The sequence below is a fragment of the Clupea harengus genome, chromosome 14 (assembly GCF_900700415.2).
Source record: "Clupea harengus chromosome 14, Ch_v2.0.2, whole genome shotgun sequence".
NCBI classification, from domain to species: domain Eukaryota; kingdom Metazoa; phylum Chordata; class Actinopteri; order Clupeiformes; family Clupeidae; genus Clupea; species Clupea harengus.
In genome coordinates, this window is record NC_045165.1 from 15,958,762 (window position 1) to 15,986,261 (window position 27,500).

The 27,500-nt window shown below is 46.2% G+C and overlaps 1 protein-coding gene across 2 annotated transcripts in view; it reads left to right on the plus strand.

Annotated features, from left to right (window-relative positions):
- LOC105908181 (cysteine-rich motor neuron 1 protein-like) overlaps positions 1–27,500 on the plus strand; it is an 82,322-nt gene that overhangs the window by 13,360 nt on the left and 41,462 nt on the right. Inside the window, exons 2-4 of one of the 2 annotated variants that reach the window (XM_031580098.2) lie at positions 6,189–6,312; positions 22,798–22,959; positions 25,216–25,395. In XM_031580098.2, the coding sequence (XP_031435958.1) occupies positions 6,279–6,312; positions 22,798–22,959; positions 25,216–25,395 (376 nt within the window). In that variant the 5' untranslated portion in view covers positions 6,189–6,278. Of the gene's footprint in view, positions 1–6,188; positions 6,313–16,665; positions 17,476–22,797; positions 22,960–25,215; positions 25,396–27,500 lie in introns of those variants that run through there. The other variant, XM_031580097.2, reaches the window with a different exon arrangement.

Consider the following 27,500-nt stretch of genomic DNA (forward strand, 5'->3'; position numbering starts at 1 on the left):
TCTCACACACACACAGACACACAAACACACACACTCTCTCTCTCTCTCTCACACACACACACACACTAACTCTTGAGTTACTGTAATGTGAGGTCAAGCCTGCTTTGCTCTGCTCGTGTGTGTGTGTGTGTGTGTGTGTGTGTGTGTGTGTGTGTGTGTGTGTGTGTGTGTGTGTGTGTGTGGTGAGCTGTGTGCTACATCCCCAGAGCAGCCGGGATCAGGCACCAGATCCCCATAACCAACCCTATTACACACTTACCAATTTACCCACTGTGGCCAACCAAGGAAGGCTCGTAACCAGCAGGTGTGTGGGTGTGTGTGTGTGTGTGTGTGTGTGTGTGTGTGTGTGTGTGGCTGTGTGTGTGTGTGTGTGTGTGTGTGTGTGTGTGTGAGTGTGTGTAAGTGTGTGCATGTACAGCTGTATATGTATGTCTATAGTTGTGTACGTGAGTGTGAGTATGCCAAACTGTGTGGTAAAGACACGTGCAGCTATCCCCGGCTGTGTGTGTTTGTGTGCATGTGCATGCAATTGTGTGTATAAAAATATCTGAAGGAAGAAAACACATCCTGCAGTGGCTTTTGATTTTGATGATTACACACGTGTATGTATGAGGCATATACAAAGGGTGTATTGCACATGTCCGGTCTGTGTGTGTGTGTGTGTATGCATGTGTGTGTATGTGTCTATCTGCCTGTTTATGAGTGTATAAGGTCAGGAGGTTCAGGTTAGGTCTCTCCCCCTCTCTTTCTCTTTCCTCCTCTCTCTCTCTCTCATTCTTTCTCTCTGGATCCCAGCTGGTTTTAGGAGGCGAATGCAGGTGTCACCAGAGCCCATGCTCCCACCCCAACCACCCCTCACAGCCCCCCTCACCCAAACTGAGTCACGTCAATCTAACAGGTGCTGCAGATTAAACCACGGGTCCCAACACGCTAGGAAACACATTTTTTTTTTTTTCATTTTTTTTTCACAGTGTCCTGTCTACCCAACCTCCATGTTTTCCTCCTTTATTTTTCTTTTCTTTCCCCCCTTTTTTTCTCTTTTCCCTTTTCTTTTGCGCAGGAACGGCCCCAGGCAGGCCAGGAGTATCTGAATGTGTAACCTGAAACTGGTGCCTCACCACACCGGAATCATTTTCCTTATTGTGCAGAAATGCTGGAAAGAAAATATCAGGCTACGTCGCACTGAAGGAGGCAAGGGTTTCTTGTTGGTGTGTGTGTGTGTGTGTGTGTGTGTGTGTGTGTGTGTGTGTGTGTGTGTGTGTGTGTGTGTGTGTGTGGGTGTGTGTGTGTGTGTGTTGGGATGGGGGTATGAGCAAAGGTGTGTGCATGTTTTTTTTTCTGTGTGTGTGTGTGTTTGTTTGCTTACATGTACATGCATGCACACGTGCGAGAGAGAAGGCTTGTGTATCTGTTTGCAAAGACTCCTCCGGGGCTAAAGTGAGTGTGTGTGGGGGGGGGTTTGTGGGTGTGTGTGGGTGTGTGTGTGCACGATTGTGAGCATGCATACTGATATATTGTTTGGATACCTACGGGGCAAGAGTGTATGCGTCAGCGTGTCTGTGTGTCTTTTTGTGTGTGTGTGTGTGTGTATGTGTGCGTGTGCACGTGTGTGCAAGCATACAGATGTATACAGTGTGTGTGTGCGTGTGTGTGTGTATTTGTTAGGATATCTCCAGGGCAAGAGTGTATGTGTCAGCATGTCTGTGTGTAAGTGTGTGTGTGTGTGTGCGTCTGTGAGCGCTTGATTACCGGTGTTGCTTTTTAACTGCGTAAACCAAACCTGTAAGTGATAAACCCCCCACCCCCCCTCCACCCCCCGAGCCCCAGGGCTGGCTGCGGAACAATCAGACCCAGATCAGGGACTCTCCCTCCCCTCTCCCCCCTCACTGACGCCTGGAAACCAAACCCCCCCTGGATGGAGCCTGCCCATACAGCCGCTGACAATGGGACAGTAATATGGCTTTCGACTACTGAAAGAGCTGCACACTGCCAGGCAGATCTCTCTGAAAGATATACCGTGCCATTGACAGAGTGGTGGAGGAGGAGTTGGAGGACGAGGAGGAGGACGAGGAGGAGGACGAGGAGGAGGGGAGGGTTGGCTCGGGACCAGATGTTTGGCTGTCATGGCGCTTGCAAAAGCCTTCGGTATCTCCAAAAGTTTTTTTTTTATACAGTGCACAACTTTGTTGTCTGGTCACTACTACTGCTTAGGAGAGGGTCCATCTTGAGCAACACGAGGCTCAGCTTGGAGTGGTTAAACTTGTGATGGAAAAGCAAGTTTGGCCAAAAGTGGTAGTGGAAAAATGGCCGACTGTCTCCGCAGTGTTTATCTCCTACTGGAGTGGCATGAGTGATTCTAAGTGACAAGTAGATTCCCTGACTGAGACACACAGGCCATAACTTCCAACTCTGGGCCTGGGGCTGTACAATCCTAACACACACACACACACACACGCACGCACGCACGCACGCACGCACGCACACACACACACACACACACACACAGGTTTAGCACCCTGTAGACCCGGGCTCAAGTCCGGGTGGGGTGACTACGCTCCCCCTTCGCTACACACACACACACACACACACACACAAGGCTGCCAACCTGCTCTGACTTACCCTCTGGCCCACCATCATTTCACCAGTGTCAATGATCCCATGTCTGTGGGTACCATAGCAGGCAACCTGTTGACCTTACAGACAGACAGACAGACAGACAGACAGACAGACAGACAGACAGACAGACAGACAGACACAAATGCACACAGACACACATCTCCTAACCGTTGACCAGACAGACCCTAACTCCTAACTGTTGACCTGATGGACAGGCAGACAGACCCTAACTCCTAACTCTTGACCTGACAGACAGACAGACCCTAACTCCTAACTGTGGGTTATCCTGAACAGTCTTAAGCTTTTTTGCTCTGGCAGGATAGCCTGATAGTATTTGTCTTGAACCATATGATATGAACCCGTTTACTTTTGGGACTTGTGTGTGTGTGTGTGTGTGTGTGTGTGTGTGTGTGTGTGTGTGTGTGTGTCATCTAGTGTCAGTGTAAGCTGGGGTGGTGTATGTGTGTTTAGTGAGAGGATGTGGAAGAATGTGTGTATGTGTGGCCTGGTGTGACAGGTTGAGGTGGGGTGGTAAGGTGGTGGTGGTGGTGGCATTGGTGTGGTAGTGTGTGTGTGTGTGTACTAAGTGTGTGTGCTATGTGTACTAATAAAGCGTGTGTGTGTGTGTGAGTGTGAGAGAGAGAGAGTTTTATCATATCAAGGATATAGACCCAATCAAACTGAATGAAAGTCAAGTCTAACAAAAAACTGGACTGTTGCATGAAGTTAAACAGAGAATACCTATTAGCAAACTCTTACTAAACATAGCACATATGCCTAACAAAATAAATCACAAATTACAGATAGAAACAGGACGTCACAAAGATCCTTTGCGACCTTAAAGAGGTTGAGAACAAAATACCCTTTCTTCAAAAATGTCCTCAATATCTCTCACAAAGAACAAACGTCTACTTGAAATTTAGTGAGAAAATGTCATCCTTTTTGTCATTGGATGAAAAGTCTAAAACCATGAGAAACCCGCAGCTCATTTTGTGCTGATGTGTCTAAAAATACGAGAGGACATATAATTAAAGGTGCAGATGATTTCCTCTCCTTCTCATCATAGTCTCAAATAATCAGGAGTACTTTCACTTCTTCATTTATCCTTCCTGTTTTCAATGTCATTATTTTTTTTTTTATTATTTATGTATTTATTATTAATTCATTTAAATATATGTATAATTATGATTATTAACAGCAATGTGTGTTAATGTGTGTGTGTGTGTGTGTGTGTGTGTGTGTGTGTGTGTGTGTGTGTGTGTGTGTGTGTGTGTGCTGGCATATGGAGTGACAGGCTGAGGTGAAGGGCATGACAGTGCAGGCTCCAGAGAGTCTGCCTCACCTCAGCAGAGTCCCCTCATCCTGCGCCCATTCCCTCTGATCCTCTGTGCCGGACTCCACTCAACCAGAACCAGGGCTGCCCACACACACACACACACACACACACACACACACACACACACACACACACACACACACACACACACACACACACACACAGACACAGACACACACGCACACAAACACACACACACAGACAGACAGACACACACACACACACCCACACAGACAAACAAACACACACATGGCACACATACACCACACAGATGTACACATTTACACACACATTACACACACAGTACACACTCACACACATACACCACACACCACACAGATGTACACATATACACACACACACAGACAAACACACACACACAAGGCTGCCACCCTGCCGCACAGGCAGCGCCAACTCATCTCTGACTCACAGCCCTGACAGCTTTACCAGGCTCCCTGATCCGAAAAACAAACACACCGCTCCAGTCTGTGGGTGCCATAACTGAGGTTGACACACAGCTGAAGGGAATGAATTTTGTGTTGAGGCTACATTTAGAGTACAGCTGAATTCTGATTTCTGTCTCCTACTTGAGACAAAGATATGACATTTTCAGAATGATGTTAACCTCAATAAACCTTGTTTTCTTTCCATTTGGATTGGGACTATCTGTTGTTTGACTGTTGTTTTTTGTAAGAAACTAGTTGCAACTCTAGTTTCTCTGCTGCCCCTTATAAATACATGAAATGGTGTAGGGGTGGATAGGCTAATGTTTGCGACCTTTGCTGGAGTCGTTAATAACCCCCCCATACTGGTGACCCAAGGGAATACATTTTTCCGAGTGGGTTACGCAAACCCGGTGGCACGTTAAAAGTTTCCTCTCTCATTTCCCCTTTTTTGTTTTTAGAACAATTATTTTTTTTACACTCAGCCTAGACTTATCTTTTGTTTACGCGCGGTTTCTGAAAATCAGAGTTATATGCAGTTGCAATATGACGCGCTGCAGTGGCTTCACAGAGAAATCGTTTTGTGTCAGCCTACCCTCTGGTGGAGTGTTGCGCAAATGGGCACAACAGAATTAGCCTGCTGAAACGGTAGTCACCTACATGAATCCCATAGAGAATCAAGTTTTTTCTTGTTTAGCAGCCAACGCACTAAGAGGAATAAACAACAGAAAATCTTGAACCGGACGTTAACCCCATTGTTTCCTAGGGTTTTATGGGTCGCATTGTTGTTGGACCCCACTGTTTTCCCCAGTGTTCACCTGCTGCTGCGCCACATTTTTCCTGTGATAATAATCAAACGGCAGGTCTTTTATCCGACAAACCAATAGGTCATTTTCACAGTTCGCCATCCTCGGTTCGGTGTGGTGTGTGGGGTACGTCTTTGAAATATGATTAGACGAGTTAGACGGCCTTGTGCGTCAGGTTGATAGACGACAGTCTAGACAGGCAAGCTCGAGGCCCTTTCCGAGCATTGTTTGCTGGCATTTAACAGCGGGAAAAACAGGAAACGATCTCCTGCACGTAGAAAGAGGGGTATGGTGGGCCACCACAGCTAGTACTCTCCCACTATCGGCCAATCATCCATGTTGAATATCGCGCACAACTCCAATGACACAGGGATTTAAGAGAAGAAGGGTACAAAGAAGGGTTGTGACCACCAAAAAGACTATATAAAATGTAGTCTAATGTGTGCCACTTCAGTGATATGCTCCTGTTAGTTCAGATAATGTTTGATCATGTGTAGGCTACTGTCACTGATGTCCCAGCTTTCTATCCTGTTTCCTTAAAGAGTGGGGGTGAAACAGTTCTCCTCATGCCTTTTATGATCTTTATTTCTGTGTGTGTGTTACTGACAGTGACAGTAGTTTAACATGCTGTCTTTGTTGTTTTAGAACAACAGTCTACCACTGTCATGCATGTTTAAAGATGCCTATATTCAAGTTTATTCATTCTTTAGCCGGCACTTTTTATAGCTTGAAAAAAACTAAAAGAAAGGCACAAGATGCATGGACCAAATGAATACCAGAACTGACTAAAAGTGCCCCTTCAGCACTACACACGATCACCATTTTGACAGTTATGTGGCGTTCCTTTAACCAATGCATCACATGCTCAACACTCTGTGGGCATTTTCACGCACTGCTAATAGGAGCTTTAGCTGTTGAAGGCATCGCTCCATCTCTGATAGTGATTAAAAGTTGCATGATTAGACTTGAACGTGCTGCTTACTGCAGGTCTGGTGCAGCCGCCGCAGCAGCAGCCGCGGCAGTGGGGGTCTGGCTTCGCCCTGGCCCGTGATTCACGCACAGGAAAGGCCTCACCACATGACTGGCAGCTTCCATGTGGGTTCCACAGTCGGTGAGTAATGCAACAGGGCCCTTATAATGGATTCACACATCATTACTGCTGAGGCCCTCTCCTGTTGGCTTAAGCCTTCTGCTTCCCAGACCACCCTTAAGAGGGCTACACAATAGACAATGCTTAGGGGGGGGGGGGGTCTTTGATTGACAGATGATAAATTACATGAATTCTTTGGGGATTGTGTGTGTGTGTACAGGCGGGTAAATAAGCGACTCAAGTGGGTAAGGAAAAAGGGAAACTGTACTCCAATTCCCATAAATAGGTTACCTTTCGGGAAGAAAAATAGGTGTACTTAATAAACAGTGGAGGGGCCATTTTCAATGCAAGAGAGCGATACATTATAACTAACTGTGTTACTGTCTGCCTGCCTGTAAAATTCAGTCTTCAAAAGACTTATTATGTGAACCACACAAACTGAGCTGTCCAGTCAGTCTTTTTTCTCCATTCAATCATTATTAGTACAATGCTTCTACTGATAACAACCATCTCTGTTGTTGTGCACTGTTCAACTAATGTTACTGTACATATAACCAACTGTAAATATGTTGTTTATAGTCAACATACTTGACCAAATGCACATACCCTGTATATACTGTACATACAATCCCTCTGCAATCTCTATTCTCGAACTCTGTCCACTTCTATGTCCAATAAACACATTTAAAATATTTAAATATATAATATTTTAATGTTTTAACTCTTGTAAGATAGCATCACTTGGGCTCTGTAGTACTTGCTTTTCCTGCAATTATCTGTAAATAATACTTTATTTTTACACTTCTGGTTAGATGCTAACTGCATTTCAATGGCTTTGTACCCGTACTCTGCACAATTACAATAAAGTTGAATCTAATCTAAACTCTGGAGCACAGATATATCAATGCCAAGATCATAGGACACATTTTACAAGTGCACAGGTATTCGCAGGCTTAGGGTAAAATGTCCTCTATGTCTTTGGATAAACATGCCTACTAAATGACCACCCAGGTAGCAGCTGCCCCTGAGCCCAATCTGGCGTGCAGATCCTGTTCTCATTCAGGTGCTCTCCAGGCGAATGCAATCTGACGCCCTTGCCCTCTTCGACCACTAGAGGGAGCAAGAGCCATGTGTTATGGTAGATCGTTAGTTGTCCCTTTTCATATCCGTGGGGAGAGTGTAGTAAACCATACATATAACAGAAGATTTCTTTAAAATATCAATAATTGCACTGACCTGTATGCAAGATGTTTTAAACTTAAAGGAGGTCTACCCATTCCGTCTCTATGGTAATTACACACTTACATATCCTAACACATGAAACTCATAATCTTTTATTCTCTCCATGGTTTTATCACTGTCATTTTGTTGTTATTTTTTTAAGTCCAAAGTTCACGTCATTACCCTACATTTCTTGAATTCCTTTCCCCAGTTTTGCTGCTATAAAACATTGGTTATTTAGCGTCGGCAAGGTGGTAGTTTGAGTTTGTGACACTGTAATTATGAGAGAATTTACCCCTGGAACATGAAGATTGACATTCCAAAGCCAGATGGCGGGTTCGGCCGTAAATCCGGGAGCTTCACCTGAGGCGATTCTTTCCCTGGAAGCGTCGAGAAGATTGACCTACAGCACGAGCTCATCTGATTGCTCGCGCGATAAAGCTGCTAGCACCCTTCCTAATCCGCGTTTACAACTGGAAAAACAATTTGGAGTCACAGTCTCCGAGCCCTCCCTGGGCAGCGGTGCTGCTGATCCCCGAAGAACGAGTGAAAGCTTAAGCGTATGGGGCAGGTGTTTTTTGGGAGAGAGACGGATCGGGCACACAAAGGTTTCTTTTCAAGTTCCAATCCACTCTGGAATTCGCCATCATCGCGGAGATTTACAGATTAAAGCTCAGAGCGAGAGGGCCACTTAACGTTCCACGCGAGCGAGATGGGGGCGAGAGTGAGTCGGGCCACTTCTAAATGTCAAACCACTCCGGGACCATCCCGCTCCTCAAGGTCACCCACGCGCCCAGAGGGGGAGAGATGGAGGCCCAGGAGTTTTTACACTGACTCTCTCTCTCTCTCTCTCACACACACACACACACACACACACACACACACACACACACACACACACACACACGCACATGTACACGCACATACTGCAGTAGACTATCCACCGAACAGTATGAGTCAGAGCAGGGGATTTAGCTTACCTCCTGTGTGTCATATTGTAGGTATGTGAGTGTGTGTCTTTCTCAAAAGGATGCACAGAGAGAACGTGGGCAAATGCCTCTGTTAAACCCTCTCCCAACTGTAAATCTCAATGAAAAAGCTGCCATACAACTTGCCTTTCAAAAAACAGCTTTTTGTACTACAAATCAAATAATGAAATGGGATCACATTCAACAATCTCCTTCCCTGATCTTGATTCTTGTATCTTACATTGTAAGGAACAGCCATGGACATTGTTCACCTGGTCAAAGACATGGGTGTGTATGGGTTGTTTTTGTCCTGATCTCTGTGTAGCAGAAATTGTGAGCCATTATTTCAACCCTGTCCATGACTATACATTCATCAGTACATCAGCCATGGAGTTGGCCTGGCTTTTTTCTAAGAGACACCTTTATGAACAGAACAGTTTGACCTTTAGTGTGGACATCTAGAGTTACTGGACTGACTACGCCACCAGTGCCTTTAATGCTGGACTGTCATAATAACAGATCATTCAGGGCACCAAAAGCCGACCTCATGTCACCTTCCTGCCGGGTGGGAAAGATACGCAATATCATCTTTCAACCGTAAATGCGCCCTAATGCATCTTTAATTGGGATGTCTGTTGGAAAAGACAATGACCGCCATATTTCAAATCCGAGGGTTCACTGCCTGGCGCAAGCAGAAATGTACTTCCACGCTGACCCGTTTGAAATGCTGATACTCAAGGTCAGCTTTGAGGAATGTCGGGGCGGCTGTGAGTCGTGACCATTGCTGCTCATTAATGTCACATCTCTTCACAGACGTTTGTGAGTTTCTCAGTCTATCCGCTTCCACAACAGGAAAGGGGACATTGCTTTGACTAAAGATAATAAAGATTTATGTAGCATGCCGGATGTGGCGACATTGCGACTTTGACAGAATGTTGTGGTCATCCAAGCAAGGATTTACAGGCTAGACTTTAAGGTACCTCTAAATGAACACGGTGCACGAGAGCAGGGGATGGGCCTGACGAGTGTGAGTACAGCGAGTGTTATGTATGAGTGTAGTTTGGGAGTGTAGTATAGTGAGTATAGTGTTCAAGTGTAGTCCAACAGTGTGGTATTTGTTGTGACAGGAGTCAAGTGCAGATGGTAAAGTAGAGTAAAGTTGTGTTTGAATGTAGAGGGGATGAGTGTGTAGTGTATGAGTGTAGTTAGCATCGTGCGCAAGTACAGTGAGAGAAGTGTGTGCGTGTTTTGTAGGAGTGTGGTGGCCATAGTGAGAGTAATGTACAAGTTTTCAACCGCGAGTTAACAAGGTCTATCTGAAATGTCCACAAATTAAAAAAATGTATGTGTCAAATGATATAAAAACGATAATTTTTTTTGCAAACTAATAATATTTATGAGAATATATAAGATAAATTAATATGAAAATAAATTTCAAATTTCATAAAATTTCATTCTTTGATTTTTCTCAAAAGTGCACTTGGAGCTTGTGAGCTTGAGGAGTACACTGAGCATGATAACCATAAGCCTTGCGAGTGTGTGAGTGTGTGTGAAGTGAGGATTTATGAGTGCACTGTGGGCTTGTGGTGTATGAGTGCAGTGCTCCTATGAGGGGCATGAGTAGTGGTGCGTCAAAACTGTTTGTGAACTCAGTGAACTCACAGTCGCTGGTCTATTTGCTGCCCGTGACTCTCCGGTACATCTTTGAGATCGTCATGGCAATGTGCTGCTTCCCCAGCAGAGCTCTTTATGACTGCTTCATCCTCATCCTCCTCCTCCTCCCCTCTCTTCCTGTTATAGCTCCTACACAGCGGCTACAGAGCTCAACAAGGGAGGATTCACAGCCAAGACCTGGGCTAGTTGACAGAGAGGAAGTTTATGAGCTGGAAGCGCACCATAAAAATGTTCAGCAGGGGTACAGGGCCCGTTGAACAACCCAGATCGGATTGTGAAAGCATGTGATTTTATCAGAGATGAATCCTCCATGGTAGAAAATGGGAAAGTCCGTCTATTCTCTGTCTTTGGAATAGCAGTTCTGGCTCTGGCTCTGGTCTCTCCCTGTCATGACAACAAAAGTGTATTGAATTGAAATGTATCTGTTCACAGGTATCCCCTCCTGTGTTGTTTGCTCTCTCTCTCTCACCCTTCCAACATTGACGTCTTCACATTGTCGCTCATATAAAAAGACCAGAACTTGGACGGGAGTGTTCAAATGAATTGAATGAAGTCTTAATGGGCAAGGTAACTGTAGGGCAGTATTATGGTGCAGGCTGGACTTGTCCCAGTCATCCATCCAGGCAATGGGGATCACAGTTAAATGGCAACTCCAACTGGACACCAGGGACTCTTCTACTCTGACCAAACAGACATAATTCAGAGCCTCATAGACATACGGACATGGAAAAAGCAGTATTTAAACTGCAAGTCCCCTTGGATCATAATTGTGGAAAAGGAATGTAACCGTCCATAAGTTTGTTATTAGCCCAGTGTGCTACGCAGATGTGTCCAGCACGGACATTTGTCTTTGTCAAAAAACTATAACCTACCCCCCCTGTTTTCCTCCGTGCCATCTTGTTTGGAGAGATGTTTTCACATGCAGTCACACTTTTTTTTTACGAAGGCTCAGGTTTTCTGCTATAACCTCTTTGTCTGCTTTTCCTTGTACACGTGTGTGTGTGTGTGTGTTTGTGTTTATGTGTCTGTTTGTGTGTGCCTGTAATAATGTCCAAGTGAGTGTGTGTGTTTGTGTGTGTGTGTGTGTGTCTGTGCTAATGTCTGTGTGTGTGTCTGAGCAAGTTTCCATGTGTATGTGCGCGTGTTTTGTGTATGGGAAACAGATGACATGGCGGGTGTGTAATGCTGGCTGTTTGTCAGGTGTTGTTATTGTGCGTGGTGAGGCAGCACTGAAGGAGGGGAAGGGAGACGGACGCTCTGCTCTTCATTAGGACCCACTGGACTCTGACCGAGACTGAGACGAGACCGAGACCGAGAGTGAGACCGAGACCGAGAGTGAGACCGAGAGTGAGAGTGAATGTTAGAGCTCAATGAGCCTGAGACCGAGACTGAGATCAAGAGTGAATGTTAGAGCTCAATGAGACTGAGACTGAGACTGAGACCAAGAGTGAATGTTAGAGCTCAATGAGACTGAGAGTGAATGTTAGAGCTCAATGAGACTGAGACCGAGACTGAGACCAAGAGTGAATGTTAGAGCTCAATGAGACTGAGACCGAGACTGAGACCAAGAGTGAATGTTAGAGCTCAATGAGACTGAGACCGAGACTGAGACCAAGAGTGAATGTTAGAGCTCAATGAGACTGAGACTGCGAGAGCAGATTGAGATACAGACTGAGAGAGAACACAGACTGACACTGGACTGGAGATTTAGGTTGAGATTGGACTGAGACTAAGACTGACACTGAGATTGACAATGAGACTAGACTGAGATTGAAACTGGACTTTGAGATTGACAGTGACACTGGCCTGAGAGTAAAACTGTGAGACTGAAATTGAGATTGAGAATGTGAAAGAGCAAAGGGGCTTGTAGAGGTGTACTTATACTGTCCGTTAGGGTTACGTGGGGGTCAAAGGCACCGGCCCTTGCTGCCCTCTAACCTAACAGGGGCTGTGTGTTTGTGTGTGTGTGAGAGAGAGTGAGAGTGAAAGAGAGAGAGAGAGAGAGAGAGAGAAGGGGGTGGGGGGGGTGGTAGAGAAAGAGACATAAAGTCAATGTGTGTGTGTTAGTTGGACTGAAATATATAAAGTGTGTGTATGTGTGTTTTCTGTGTCAGAGTGATTATCTATGTACATGTTTGAGTGAGCTAGAACCATGGCCACTGTGTGTGCATCAGTGTTGTATGCATTGCATGTATGTATTGCTTGTGTGGGTGTGATAGCAGGACATCCCATGGAAAGCCTCCCTGCAGGGGGATTTGAGGCCTTTGCCCTACTCTAGGTGTAATCACACGGGCCAGACGTTCTCCACTCACTAGGCACTCATCGTGTGGAGTGGCTGTGTGTAGAGAGATTATGTGTGTGTGTGTGTGTGTGTGTGTGTGTGAGTGTGTGTGCAGTGAGTGTGTGTGTGTCTGTAACTTCGAGGTGAGGTGGGTCTGATGTCTACTCGCCGTCAACCTCTCCTGCATGTCACACACACACACCTACGTAAACCCCTCACAGTGTACTCACACACCCGACAAGGCCCCTTTAACACACTCACTCACTCACTCACACACATACACTCACTCGCACACACACACATACATAGGGAGATGTCCTTCTGAGCTGTGTTAATCCTCAAGTTATCACGACCAACAAGCAGGCAGAGAGGTTTGAGGATACTGACAAGCACTACATACACTTCATAACTACAAAACACATACCTTACACATATATATAGATACACATAGTGATACTGACACCCACACATACACATTCCACTGAATCTCATGTACACATTCTGGCACACACACACACACACACACACACACACACACACACACACACACACACACACACACACACACACACACACACACACACACACACTCAGAAAAGGCAAACGCACATAGATCCACTCACATGAGAGCGCAAGCGCACATGGATGGCAGTATTTTCTCACATATTCCCAAAAGTACAGGTCGTCCTGGACATGTACCCGCTGACACAGACAAACACACACGCACACACACACACACACACACACACACACACACACACACACACACACACACACACACACACACACAAACACACACACATTCACACAGCGATGCTATAACACACACACACTGTCTGACTCACCAGGCTAGGAGTGTTTAGACTGCTGTGTTATGACATGAGGGGTCGTGGGGTCAGGAGGTCATGCCATCACGCCCACAACGCTGACAGGGGGCTTTTCCCAGCAGCCCACACTCTCTGTCTCTCTCACACACACACGCACTAATGCAAACAAACAACCACACACACACACACACACACACACACACACACACTTGTTTATTAATCATGGGTCAAAACATAACACAATTCGTAATCACGTAATTAATTTATTGTCATTGCCCTTTTGTCGACGCATTCGCTACAACGCCAAGAATGCATTCACAAATATTCTCATCACCTGAGGCGAAACAAAAAGACTCCCTCAGGTATGCAGATTGTTGTCTGCAGGGAAACTAAGCCATGCAGGGTTAAAGGTGTAGAGAGGGGAGAAACAAAAAAGGAGTTTCCACTGCATAATAGCCACAATTACTGCTTACAGCTAACAGGCCACCATTACTTGCTTAGGCCTGTTTTACACTTGACATCAAAAGCAGATATCCCTTTAGAAGGGGTAAGACTGTACAGTACAGTACAGTACAGTACAGATAGACAGTTAGGTAGACTGATAGGAAGATTGGTGGATAGATGGGAAGATAGGCAGATTTTGATAGAGTGACCCCTTGAAAGAGATGAGGAGTGATGGAGATAATCACCAAACACTGTTAATGACTTTAGAATATATGAATCAAGTGCCTTGTTTTAAGAATTACATTATATGCTTATGTTAACAGGAACATGGCTTTTCTGTGCTCCTGTGTATATGTGTAACTTTGATTAACTGGCGCCACGTATTGTTTTCTCGACCCTGGGAAAATACAAGAAGCTCTGTCGAGAACCTTGTTTTGACTATGATGTTAAACACTTACGCCGTCAGCATTAGATACATCTTGAGTATATCAACCTTGTGGTTTGTAAGTGAAATTGCTTCACTTTCAGCCTTGTGCTGGGAGTGAGCCCGATTGCAATTGCTGTTGTTGTTTGTCTAATAAATATACTTATATGCAGCTCCGGAGTCCTGAGGTAACTAGGGTGAATTTTCACCTTTCAAGGAGAGACGTAGATTTAGATGAAAATGATAGCTCTGGGGACATGTGAGATGATAGCTCTGGGGACATGTGAAATAGAATCAGTGCAGTGGTCCTCAGTGGCCAGAGAAACCCATCTTACTGACACAGGGACACCGGTGGCCTTTGATGGCACGTCCAGCTGGCAGCTGTTTAAAGCCGATGGAGTCGCTGGTGGGTCAGCGTGTCTCCCCGTCAGGACAGGGCTGTCACATCAAGCAAGGGACCAGCTGCTCAGGCACCCAGCTGGACGAGGGCAGGCAAGGGGAACAGAGAGCATGAGGGGAGGATGGAGATGGAGAAAGAAGAGAGGAGAGAAGGGGAAAGAAAGGCGGCAGGCAAGGTAAACAGCACTCAGCACAATTAAAGAGGAGTGGGGAGAGAGAGAGAGAGAAAGAAGGAAAGAAAGAAAGAAAAAGTGCAATCAAGGTGAACACGCATTGAACTGATTCAGAACTCCAGGGAGATGCTGGAGGGAGAGAGAGAGATATGAAAAGGACAAGGGAAAGAAATAAGACAGAGGGATGCAGAGAGATGGAAAGAGAGAGGAGAAGAGGAAAAGAAATCAGACAGAGGGATGCAGAGAGATGGAAAGAAAGAGAGGAGAAGAGGGGAAAAAAGAAGCGAAAGACAAAGACGATGAGCCAAGCACAAAGCAAGTGATAGAGAGAGAAGAATATGATTGAAAAAAGATGAGGAAAGAGAGAAGGGGTAGAGATGCTGAGACAAAGGATACAGCAGAGAGAGTGAGAGAAGGAAAGAGAGAAAAATGGAGAAAGAGAGAGGGAGAGATAGATAGAGAGACAAAAGGCCAGTTGTCCCTGCATATCCCTGTTTGGGCAGAGTGCTGTTTGTCTTGGAGCCTGGCTCTGCTTGTGCAGATGTTCCCAGTGAAGGGGAGGGGGCTTCTAGTGTGTATGAATGAGATCCTTTGGCTCCACATCAGATGACATGGGGGGATTTCCATAAATGTTTAATGAAAAAAGTGACTTTACAAATAAACAGGCAAACACTGTTACACTCACTTTGCTCAGGGAGAGAGTGGTCACACACATAGCTTCTTGTGTTGAGATGGAGAGGGTTGGAGGTGTGTGTGTGTGTGTGTGTGTGTGTGTGTGTGTGTGTGTGTGTGTGTGTGTGTGTGTGTGTGTGTGTGTGTGTGTGTGTGTGTGTGTGTGTGTGTGTGTGTGTGTGTGTGTGTGTGTTTGTGTTGCTGGAAAGGTTTGTGCAGTAAACAGCACCTCTGAGAGCCAGCTGTGTGTACCCACACGAGTTCAGTCTGCCATCAGAGGAGGTTCAACTTTTCACCTGCGGAGACACGCAGACAGACACACACACACACACATACATTCTATCCTGTTTGTCCATCACTTTGATGATGACCCTGACGCCCCCACCCATCATACAAAGACAAACACACGCATACATCTTAACACACACACACACACACAGCTCTGAGTAAATTAATTAATCCTTCAATGACTTTCAATAACTAAATAGAGACATGTTGTCAGCTCACCTTTAATTGCAAAGCCTTGAGAGAAACTGAAGCTGAAAAACAGCAAACAATAGTCTTCATAATCTGACTGAATGGCAGTCCTTTTTACGTGATTTTATGAAATTAACTGAATCACTGATAGGGACATACCTTAGCATCAGAGTGATAGATGATATGACATCCCAACAGAATTATAAAACCGAGGACTAACCCTCACAGTATAGCTGGCAGCCAGTGAGCCAAGCTAGTCCAGAGTCCAGAGTCCAGAGTCAGGAGCATTTGCTGAGGAAGACGGGACCACAATGTCCCTTCTAAACTTCGGTAGCCATCTGTTATGCTGTGTGGCATTATCATCCAGGACTGGAAACTGCATACATTCAAATTACGTGGCATCCAAAGATGAGACTGGGGAAACATGTACATTCATTTCACATATTGTTTATTGTTTGTGATTCAGATAGGAAGTTGACAATATGACATCAATTCTGAAGTAGTCTACGCAGATGGAATTGGGAAGTATCGACTTTTGAATGAATGAATGATCAATGGCGGATAGAAAGATAGATAGATAGATAGACAGACAGACAGACAGATAGATAGATAGGTAGATAGATAGATGCTTGGATAAATGGTTATCCAATTTCTCAACGATTTCGGGGAAGTGCATTGCGCAATATAATAAGCAGCTTCAGTCTCCAAGTTCCAGCCTTACAATTTGGGGCGTTACCTCACGGAGCACTCCCTCTGATTTCAACTTGTGAGTGGCCAGCGCCGCTGTCAGTCAGTAGGAAGGGGTGCCCTTGCTTTCTATCCCTGTACTGTCAATTTGGGTTTCAGATTCCATCCCCGTCTCACAGATAGCCTCACGCGGCGATATCAACACGGGGGTCCGCGCTCTCCACGCTTTCTAGTCTTGTCCAGTTTCTCTAACTGTAGACTGTTGGATACCATCTAACTCCGTCATCAAAGGATAGTGACACAAAATTAAAAACTGTGGATCCTGATAATTTTTTAAAACGTAAGAACATCGGCAAACGAAGTTTTGTTTTATTATTCATTTATTTTTTTGTCTCTGTCCCCAAGGATTTCCAGGATTTTTTTGTCTGTGTCCCCAAGGATTGCTTGTATGTTTTGAGTGCTGAGACCGTGCACTTCTGGTACACGGGATTTCTTTAGAAGTTTGGGGGTGGCATCCTTTCTGGGCTTGGGAGTTTCGTGTGGCACTTGTAAGAGGGACCAACACAGCCAACACACACAAGGCGGACTTCCCACTGAAAAGGGCAGCGCGATCGCAAACCGCTCAGAATGTATCCGAAGTGCTTGCTCTTTCTCCTGAACATCTCGCTATTAGTGCGCGTGCTGCTGGCTTACGAGTGCACGCCATGTGATCTCCGGACGTGTCTGGTCAAAGCACCGCATGCCTGCGAGAGCGGTCGGACTCTGGCCAAAGATCCCTGCGGATGCTGCGATCAGTGTACCCGGCTGGAATGGGAACTCTGTGGCGGCCAAGACTGGGCACTGGGTTATTGCGCTTTGGGACTGACCTGCGTGTCTGTCAACCAGACAGGGCTTGTGAATACCCGCAATCCCGAAGCCGAAGTTGGAGTTTGTAAAGGTTGGTGTGCCATTCATACAACATATAACATGTATTTCCATGTATGTGAAGTTATAAGTAAGTTTGTATCGCAAATATTTTCATAGCCATTAATCATATTTGGAAAGTTTTTTTTTTTGTGTGTAGGGGGGGGGGCTTTCAGTCGCCAAGCTCAAAGACGGCCTTTATATTCTAGATGGCAGTTCAAGTGAGAAATGGGAATTAGCGTTACTCTTACAACAGTGCAGGATGTCATTTCCAATTTGGCATGTACGTGCAGCCGCGCGCCAGCTGAGCTCATGGTTTCATTGAATGCACTGTGTGTGTTACCGCTGTCGTTGGAAGGGTTCGAGGCGAGCTACGGGTTGAAGTACTACTTGACTGCCAAGTGAGAACCTCATGTCAGTCTGTTTCCCCCGTCGTCTCCCGTCTAGAAGACCCAAGTCTCTCACAGCGTCAACGTGACAATGGGCTTGGCTACGTGCCAAGAAGTCCGTCTAGCTCATCCTCGAAGACTAGGGCATAACGTGTCTGTGAGAGGAAGTCATTACTTTGAGACATAAAAGCTGTCAGAATTACATTTGCTCTTAATAAATACGCTTGTGCTGTTTACTGTCACAGCTTGTGGGCGAACACGCCGTTTGATCGCCTACATGCTTTCTCCCATTGACTCTTAAAGCAGAGCCCCCTTCATAGTAAATCTTTTTTGTTACTATAATGTGGTTCACAACTTATATAGATTAGTAATGTCCCCCTTCTAGTCCTTAGGTCCAAAACCAGCGCTCGCAGACACGCTGTCATGTTTTTAACGGTTTTCCTCCAGTTGCTCGTTCCAGTCTGGGCAGATTTTCCTCGGAGTAAATTGCCCTCCCGTCCACTTCTAAACCCCTCAAGTGAAATACCAACAATCCTCTCGCTCTTCCACACATGCCTATGACGCGCGTTGGCTTTAGAATTGTCCACGCAACACGCAAGCTCATGCTGAAGACTTTTCATTAACGTTACCTTCATCTAGCCAAGCGAGTAGTGAATGAATGTACTGAGTGACTGAGTGGGGCTTATGTGTAATGCCTGCTCAGGCTGGGAGATTCTTCTGAGTTTTTAGCCAGGCATGTTAAGATAGATCAGGGTGAGTTTGGCTCTCTGATTTTCAACTCAGGCGAAGCATCCCTCCAAATGGCCAGTGTTCACCTGGACTTTCTCTTGATCCAAACACGCTGATTGGTGGAGACTGGAGTCAACAGAGGTGAGAAAAAACAGAAATGGGCCTCTCAGAAGGTTCCGGATCGAAAATTAGACAACCCTCTTTTCCCTGCATGTGGGGTCCAGAGGGCTAACGCACCCCCCCTCCTTTCTCTCTCGCACACACACACACGTATACACACAACCCCCACCCCGGTCCTGTCACGAGCCACAGCTCCTTGATTGAGCTGTGTGTACAAGTGGAGGCTCAGCCGTCTAATTCAGCAGCCTCCTCCACCTTGTGCAGCAGGAGAACAGCTTTGATACGCAGCTCACAGAGTTAATGGCTTCCATGATTGAGCCGTGCCCCCTGTGCAGAGGCCCTGAGGGCTCCGGAGAGTGGGGTCTCCTTCTAGGGCCAGCGGTGGGTCTAAATCAACACCCCGCTACGTGATCTACATGTGTGTGAGTGAGTGAGCGAGTGTGTGTGTGTGTGTGTGAGTGGAGGGGTGTACAAGGACCCAGTCTGATCTAGGGTTTCCTTCATGAGAGTAGAGCCTTAAAGTGATTAGGGTTGCAATCAGGAGTTAGGAGGGGGTGTGGCATGGGGGTGGGTGGGAATCTGATTGTTGACTCTGTTCTTTTTACACAATTTGCTCTCCTCCCCTCGGTTCTCTCTGCATCCCCCTCTCTCTCTCTCTCTCTCTCTCTCGCTTTCTCTGGATTCTCTCTGATTTGGTCAAGAGCTTATTCCTTGCCAGTTCCGACTCAGAAATTGGCGGAAAGAAGGTAGCTGTCGGAAAATAAGGTGTGCAGCATGACTGAGTGAGTGAGCGAGCGAGGTGCATTAATAAGTAACCTTCGTCATCATGGCTGTGCGCTGGGGAATTTATTTAAAGCAAATTTAACTTCATCATCATCAGGCGGAGGATGTCGTTCAGTCATTACCTTCCTCACCAGGAAGCTCATTAGAAAAATGAAGTCATTTATATTCAGCCTCCATCTGAATGGCACAGAGCACTTGGGTTCTCACAATGAGCCTGATTTGAAGTCCACATGCTATTAATATGCCAATCTTTCTTGCCTCAGGCAGCTTGTGAATATCTCACTTCTTTTAAATGCCTTCCCATTTGCTTCTGAAGACTTGAGCTCAGGAAATAATCCTGGTTTTGAGGGGAAAAATAGACCATTACTGACTTATTGTAATTTTGTGACATCATTGGTCCCCCCCCCCATTATGTTCAGATTGATTCTGGTTAGAAACGTAACGCCGCGTAACCGATTTGCCTGATACGCCGAGGCCAAGTGAACAGTAGCTGGTGTTTGAGAGCAGATGTTTGGATATTGTGAGAATGGGACTGGTGATCAGAGTGCGGCCGCTTGGCTGCCAAATGTCAATGGGTCATAATGGGATTTGGAAGCGATTTCATTAGATTAGCGGCTGAGAAAACTTGATTTGAACAAATAACGGGGGGAAAAAAGATTATTTTCATGATTGCGATGGCTGAATGTGTGCATTGTCTCTCACATGTCATTTACTCTTACACAGAAAGACAAACTATAAGACTAAGAGGAAAGGGAATTTGGCAAAAAAAAAAAAAGTCAAAATGATAACACACCACATTGTCTGTTAAATGGAGAAAAAAAAGAGCCTCTCAAGCACAGTGCTGGCATAATCCATTAGCTCCAGGCCTCTAAGAACAAACTGATTAGATTCCAGTTACGGTCATAAGACTTCTGTGTCTGGGCTGCCTTATCAGATTCAGGAAGGAACCTATCAGTCCATGGAACAACACACAGTGCAGCTCCCCAGCTAAGGGAGAAAAGACATTCTTCTTCTGCAGTGTGCTATTCAGCAGGTGCTTCATTATTGGTTGTGCTATAATTGAAGTTCTGTACTGGACAATGAAGTGTCATGTTGGAAAGGATTATGTAAATAGGTCCAGAGATTTAAATTGTGAGCTACAGTGATGTGTTTTAGCAAGGTTGCTTAATGGCTGCTTAACACATGTGCCCTCTTCTGAAACCTGGGTGTGTCATATCTTTTCAGTATCTTAACACGCATCATGCTGAACGTTTTGACCTTGTCAGTCTATTGTTGTTGAGGGATGTCAATCCCACTGACACGGACATCCCCATCCTCTCTTTAAAGCTGTCTGCTTCTCTTTACCGGAACACTTAACATACCAGGCCCTTCCTTTCCATCCTGGGGATTCAAAGGAGAACATAATGCTGTCCGTCCTCTTCTCTTTCCCAGCCAGCCAACAGTATCTAATATTTCAAAGACTTTGTTTTTAGCGTCACTATCAGTCATGGGTCACGGTCCCGGGGTCAGTTTTGTCATCTCAGACTCGAATGCCAAGACAAGCAGACTCCTGGGTTGAGAGAGAGCACAGCTCGCGGACAACCCACCACTGCCAGCACTGGGGCCCACACCACCACCACCATCCCACAGGCCAACTGTGCCTGCTATCGCAAGCAGGTCACTAGTCATCTGCTAATTACAAGCGAGAGTGCCCCCCTCACCTTACCACCAGTTCCCCACCCCCCACCCCACCCCAAATAAGCCTTTGTCTGGCCTGGCTGACCCTCTGGTTGCAGTGCCAGGCTCACAGCTTGTTTTAGACCCACTGGCTCCCTTCTTTTCTGGGGCAGAGTAAAAATATCCCCTGAGGAAGATTTCTTTTTTTTCAGATGGAAAAACTCTGGAGGTGCGGATCACTTTGAGGTGAAAGGAAATAAGCGTGAGGTTCTTGGCGAGGTGTGCGGTGGAGGCTTGAAGGCTCGGGATTCTGAAAAGCCTGCTTGTGCTCTGGCAGGCACTCGCTCGCCAGCCTAAAGCCGGCTCTCTGTGGTCGGTGTATCTCTGACAGGAACCGTTTTCCATAAGGGGAAATTTCAGTACTAAATGAGTTAATATCCTCCCTGTACCGAACGGCGTCCACCCCCCCCCCGTCTCTCTCTCTCTATCCCCCCATCTCTCTCTCTTTCTCTATCCTCCCTGTCTCTCTCTATCCTCCCTCTCTCTTGCTCTGTTTCCCTCTCAGCTAACCTGACTACATACAGTGAGGTCTTAAGAGCGTTGGTTTGCTGCTGTAAATTACCTCAGCTTTGTGGAGTTGTTGGCACTTTTAAAGTCTGAGAAATGTGACCTTCTGACCCTGAATGAACATCAAGGCAAACCATCATCTCAGAGATGCAAACATACAAAATCATGTTTTGACACCTCAGTGTATCTTTGTGTGTGTGTGTGGGGTATAGTTTGTTTTTCAACGGTGTCTTTCTGAATGTGTGAAGAAGGAATTTTTCAATCTTGATAGTGTGACCACACTCTCACTTAGCCTCAGGAATCTGAACAAATGTCTCCACTCTCTAGAAGCTTCCAAAGGCCCACTTGAGCCAATTTATTTAGTTATTCAATTTTTCTCTTCAGAATATTTACTCCAAAGCATTCTCCAAGAAAATCAGGAGTTCAGGAGGTCAAGATTGTTCCATTTACAGGTTTTTTTATATTTTCTTTTTAAGTTTTCTAATTACCCCCTGAAGCATTTTTTTCTAATCTGACCCCAGAACAAGGCCAACTAAGATGTTGCCTCTGGTGGGAGTCTTCATTTTCCGTGTGCATATGAGTAATGACGAACAGAAGACCAGTGAGCCTAGTGTGTAGGGAGGAAAAGACTGGGCATGTAGAGGAGCTCAGCTCAGCTCAGCTCAGCTCTGAGTCGAGTTTATTTAGTCACACACGTTTACACAAAGCAATAGAGACGGGAGAACCCAGGAAATTGAGAGAGGTCACAGGCTCAGAGTCGTCACAGAGACTCACCAGAGGGTAACAGAAAGAAAGAGGGAAAGAGACAGAAAGGAAGAAGTAATAATCGTGTGTCCAATTGCGAGCACCCCCTTTTTCTCTGAATATTTCTGTCTGTTTGTCAGTAGCCTGTTTGTCTGGTCCAGCAAGAGCCCAGGCCTGGTGGGTTCTGTCTGACAGGGATGGTGAAGTTCAAGTGGCGCATAGCGAAGAGGCTGAGGGGGTCCCCCTTACCTAAGCTGAACAAATTCACAGAGAGACGCTCGGACATGGATCAGCGTTGTTGGCAAAACAGACAAGTGATCGTAGAAACTCTCACTCTCTCTCTCTCTCTCTCTCTCTCTGTGGTACAGCTTTGCTGGAGTTTCCTGATGCTGGTCTGGAGGATGAGCTGTGTCCGTTGGTGAGCGGATGCGACCGGACTGGAGGGAAGTGCATCTGTGACTCCAGACACTCCTGCCTGGCCTCCTTCTCCTACCCTGACAAAGAAGCCTGTGCCAGGGTTGCCAAGTCAGGTAAGAAAGAGGCCAATCTAGATGAGTAGGAGCAAGTTAGCTGTCAGAGAACAGACGTTGGAAATATTGAACGCCATAGGCTATGGCCACGACACAGTGGACGAGGGTGACCAATTTAGGTGTGATGGGACACAGGCTAGACATAGTGAACACAGGAGGCTATGGCCAGTGACAGGTGTGACGGGCTTGGCATATATTTAGGAACGATCTATTGGTGAGATGGGACACTTGTCTTTGTGTTTTTCACCAAATCAGATTTTGGACAGGTGTATGTGACTATCATCAGTTCTATGGCTGTGTTAAATGAGGTCTGACACAGGGTTGACATTACAGCCTCTCCTGGAGGCATGGGGTACAAGTCAAAAAGACTGACCCAGTCAGCTTTAGGTGGAAAGGCACAGGTGGACAAAACCTCTCTAAGCCCATCTCATGTGTATTCTCATCTGTTTCAACATCATCTCCTGTTTCAATATCATTGTTATGTTTCTACACTTAACAAACGAATAACCATGCAGGAGAATATAGTTCAGGAACTCTTTACTGATACTTTTAGTTATAGACAGGATCACTCCAAACATTACTGTAAACGGTATCAATACGCGGCTCTATAGTAAAACATTAGCTCTAGTAAAACAGCCGCATTACTACACATAAAATAGTTCCTGTAACAAGTAGTTCCTTGAATATAACAACTCCTCCCCTTCTAGCATGTAAGTAAATCATAGCAAACATTCCTTGTATAGAATACAGAAGCATTTTCTCAAATCATCTTAAATGCAATATTTCTCAAATCATATCAAACAGGTTTCTCACATAACATAACATTGTTTAACCTGAATAACTTTTTCATTTTCACTACACATCTAATCTTTCCGGCGGGTGTCGGACCCGGTCTGGATAACGTCGCTCTTGGGAATGAGGAACAGTACTGGGAGATGTTGCTGGGTTAACAGTCTCTAAGGCAGGTGTATCCATAACAGCAGGTGGTGTGGCTGATGTAAAGGATGGGAACTCCTCAGGGTCGTCGGTGCTACTCACACCACTTTCTGTGTTGACCTGGTTGGAGCGTCGGGTTGTACTGTCCAGCAACTGATCCACATGTCTGCGCCAGATCAGTCCAGATGACACTTTAACAGTGTAGGTGAGGGGGCCAGTTTTAGAAACAATCTCACCAGGTTGCCATTTCCGGTTACCTTGGCGGTAGTCTCTGGCAAGCACTGATTGTCCCACTTCAAACGTTCTCAGTGGTGACTGCTTTTTCATTTGGCCACTCAGTCTCTTTGACACATCCCGGTGTAGGTCTGGCTTTAAGAGATCCAGGCGTGACCTGAGAGATCTCCCCATAAACAGAACAGCTGGTGCTTGACCTGTAGTGGAATGGTCAGTGTTTCGGTAAGAGAGCAGGAAATTGGCCAGTTTTTCTGATATGGACATTTTGGTGTTTCCCATAGCTTTCATTGACTGTTTGAAAGTTTGTACGAATCTCTCTGCGAGTCCATTTCTTTCAGGGTGGATAAAATGGGATAAAACAGCCCCAAAACCATATGGTGACGCGTCACAGGCTAAACGCAAGGGCAGGTCTGGGTTGTAATGTGTTAGTACCTTGTCTGAAGTTATGAGGACTTTTGCATTCTTCTGCAAACTTGGCATAGTAGTTAACAAGGTCCAAAAAGGAGCGCAACTGACTCACATTTTCAGGTCGGGGTGCCTTTAGGACAGCATCCATCTTGTCTTGTGCCTTATGAAGACCCTCCTTGTCGATCTTGTGTACGCAGTATTCTATTGAGTCTTTGAAGAACTCGCATTTCTCTTTGTTTACTCTCAGTCCGAACTCTGAAAGTCTCTTTAAGACTGCTTCAAGGTTGGCTAAATGCTCATTTTCATCACGGCCTGTCAAAATTATGTCGTCTAAATAGCATTGAGAGCCAGGAATGCCCTGCAAAACTTGGTCAATGGCTCTTTGCCATATAGCAGGAGCAGAGGCTACTCCAAAAACAAGCCTGTTTTATTGGAAAAGTCCTTTCTGAGTGTTAATGGTCAGGTATTTCTTTGAAGATTCTTCCAGCTCCATTTGTAAGTAGGCTTGCGCTAGGTCTATCTTGGAAAAATGCTGGCCTCCTGAAAGTGAGGTGAAAATGTCCTCTATACGGGGTAGAGGATACTGGTCTGTGTGGTCACTGTGTCTGTCCACCTGTCTTTTTCTTTGTCCTCTCCCCTCATTCTCTCTCTCTTTCTCCTCCCCCTCTCCTGCTCCAGAAGGGAGACGGCATGACCGTGAGCACCGGGAGAGACACAGGGAGAAGTTTGTGGGGTCGGCCAGCCCAGCCTGCTCCTTCTCCGGCTGCAACCTGACGGCTGAAGGCTGTGTGTGCCAGTCCCAGAGCTGCTATGACCACTTCACCTACCCCGACCGCAGCCAGTGCCAGCAGGCCGCAGGTAGGACCAGAGCTTCTCTCCTCTCCTTATCCTTACTCCTCTCGACTCCTCCCCTCTCCATTTCTTTCCTCTCCTCTCCACTCCCATCCTCACCTATCATCCCTTCTCCTCTCCCCTCTACGTCTCTCCTCTCCTGTCCCATCCTTACCTCTCCGTTTCTCTCCTCTCCTCTCCTCTCCTCTCCTCTCCTGTCCCATCCTTACCTCTCCACCCCTCTCCTCTTCAGTCCTGTCCCATACTTACCTCACCTCCCCTCTCCTCTCCTCTCATGTCCAATCCTTGCCTCTCCACCCCTTTCTTCTTCAGTCCTCTCCTCTCCTGTCCCATCTTGACCACTCTTCTCCTCTCCTCTCCTCTCCTGTCCCATACTTACCGCAACTCTCCTCTCCTCTTCCTCCTCTCCTCTCCTCTCCTCTCCTCTCCTGTCCCATCCTTACCTCTCCACCCCTCTCCTCTTCAGTCCTCTCTGCACCGCACTCTCTGCTAAGCCATTTACCACCATTTATCACCACAGAGACGCTAACCTCATCTGACTCACAGAGGGTGGCCATTACACACACACGGCACTGTACAGTAACACACGTGGTCTTTTGAAATGGTCTGCGGAAAGCCCGCCACACGTAAAAATAAAATAGCCTTTTTTTTTCTGAAGTGCTTTGGGGGAATCAAAGGATGGACGCCTTGTGCAAAGTGTTTCTGCAGATGGCAGGAGTGTATCCTAAACTGCCCCTTGGAATATCTTTAAGTGTGTGTGAGGAGGGGGGGGCACAATGCTGTGCATCCCGTCAGACATCCCCCCCCCCCCCCCCCCCCCGCCCCAAAGACACGGCTAGATGGCTTTTTGAGTGTTTTAGCAGAAGCGGCGTATCATGTGAGGCTGGACCTGTGTGTGTGTGTGTGTGTGTGGATGGATGCTCCTCATGTTGGCCCCAGTGGAGCAAGTGATCACGAGGAATGGCCTGAGCCCAAAGTCAAACCGCAGTCCATCTCTCCCAGCTTTCCTTTTTTTATTTTTGGTTTCGTCTTTCTCCCATCTTTCTCTCCCCCGTTCATTGCTGCTTTTAGACAGACTGGCTCAGAGGAGGGGGAAAAAGCATCCCCATGAGGAAGGGGGGGGTAGCAGAGAGTGAGCGGGATAGGGGGGTTGAGGACACGTGACAGTCCTGGAGCCAAGGGCAGAATCAGCAGAGAGACAACAGCAGCAGCAGCACTTCCAGGAGCACTTACAACTCACAGAGAGAGAGAGAGAGAGAGAGAGAGGAAGGGAAATAGGGAGAAAGATAGTGAGCAAGAGAAACAGAGAGAAATAAAGACTGAGAGGTAGAGAGAGAGAATGAGAAAAAGAAAGGGAAAGAGAAAGAGAAAGAGGGAAGGTGATACTAAGAGGACACAGAGCTGTTGAAAGCTCTGGCTGTTTGTGGTGAAGTGGAAGATGAGCAGTCGGAACTGCCCAGGTCTGGTGCTGGGGTTCAGACAGAGGCCGTTTCTTTGATGGACGCCCCTCTCAATGAGACCTGGGGTTTTAACAGGTGGAACTCTTTCACTCTTTTCTTCACTTCTCTCCTATTCCACAACACTGTCTGCCCTCCTACAAAAAAGCAGATGTTCACCTCTTATGCAACAGCTTATCGGAGAATAACAAAGTCTTTAAGGTTGTCTGAATGTACACTGTATTGCGTAGGATGGCGTAGGTTAGATAGCCCTTTTCTGACGATAGCCAGTGTCCTCTGCCAAAATACTGACCTCACGTCAGTGTGTGCGCTGTACTTCAGGAGATTTAGGAAGTTTCTATAGCATCATCTGTTTTGTTAACTAGACGGTGTTTACTCTACATTCTCAGCACCTAATTATTTTTTCTATCCTGCGCACTCGACTCTTAAGTTCTAATCGTCTGAGGACTTGCCGTTAATACTGAGCCGTGTCTCAGGTTCGCCTGCTCAGCACCGTTGGCCGCCAGCCACCAATAGTGTGTTTGGATTATTAGGAACTCGACCGTGGGCGTCAGGACGGAACATTTAGAGCAACTTGGCCATATTGATATTTTTTGCATCTCTAAATTTTCGCAAATCCCTCTTGACTTGTGGGAAACAGGACTCGCATTGTTG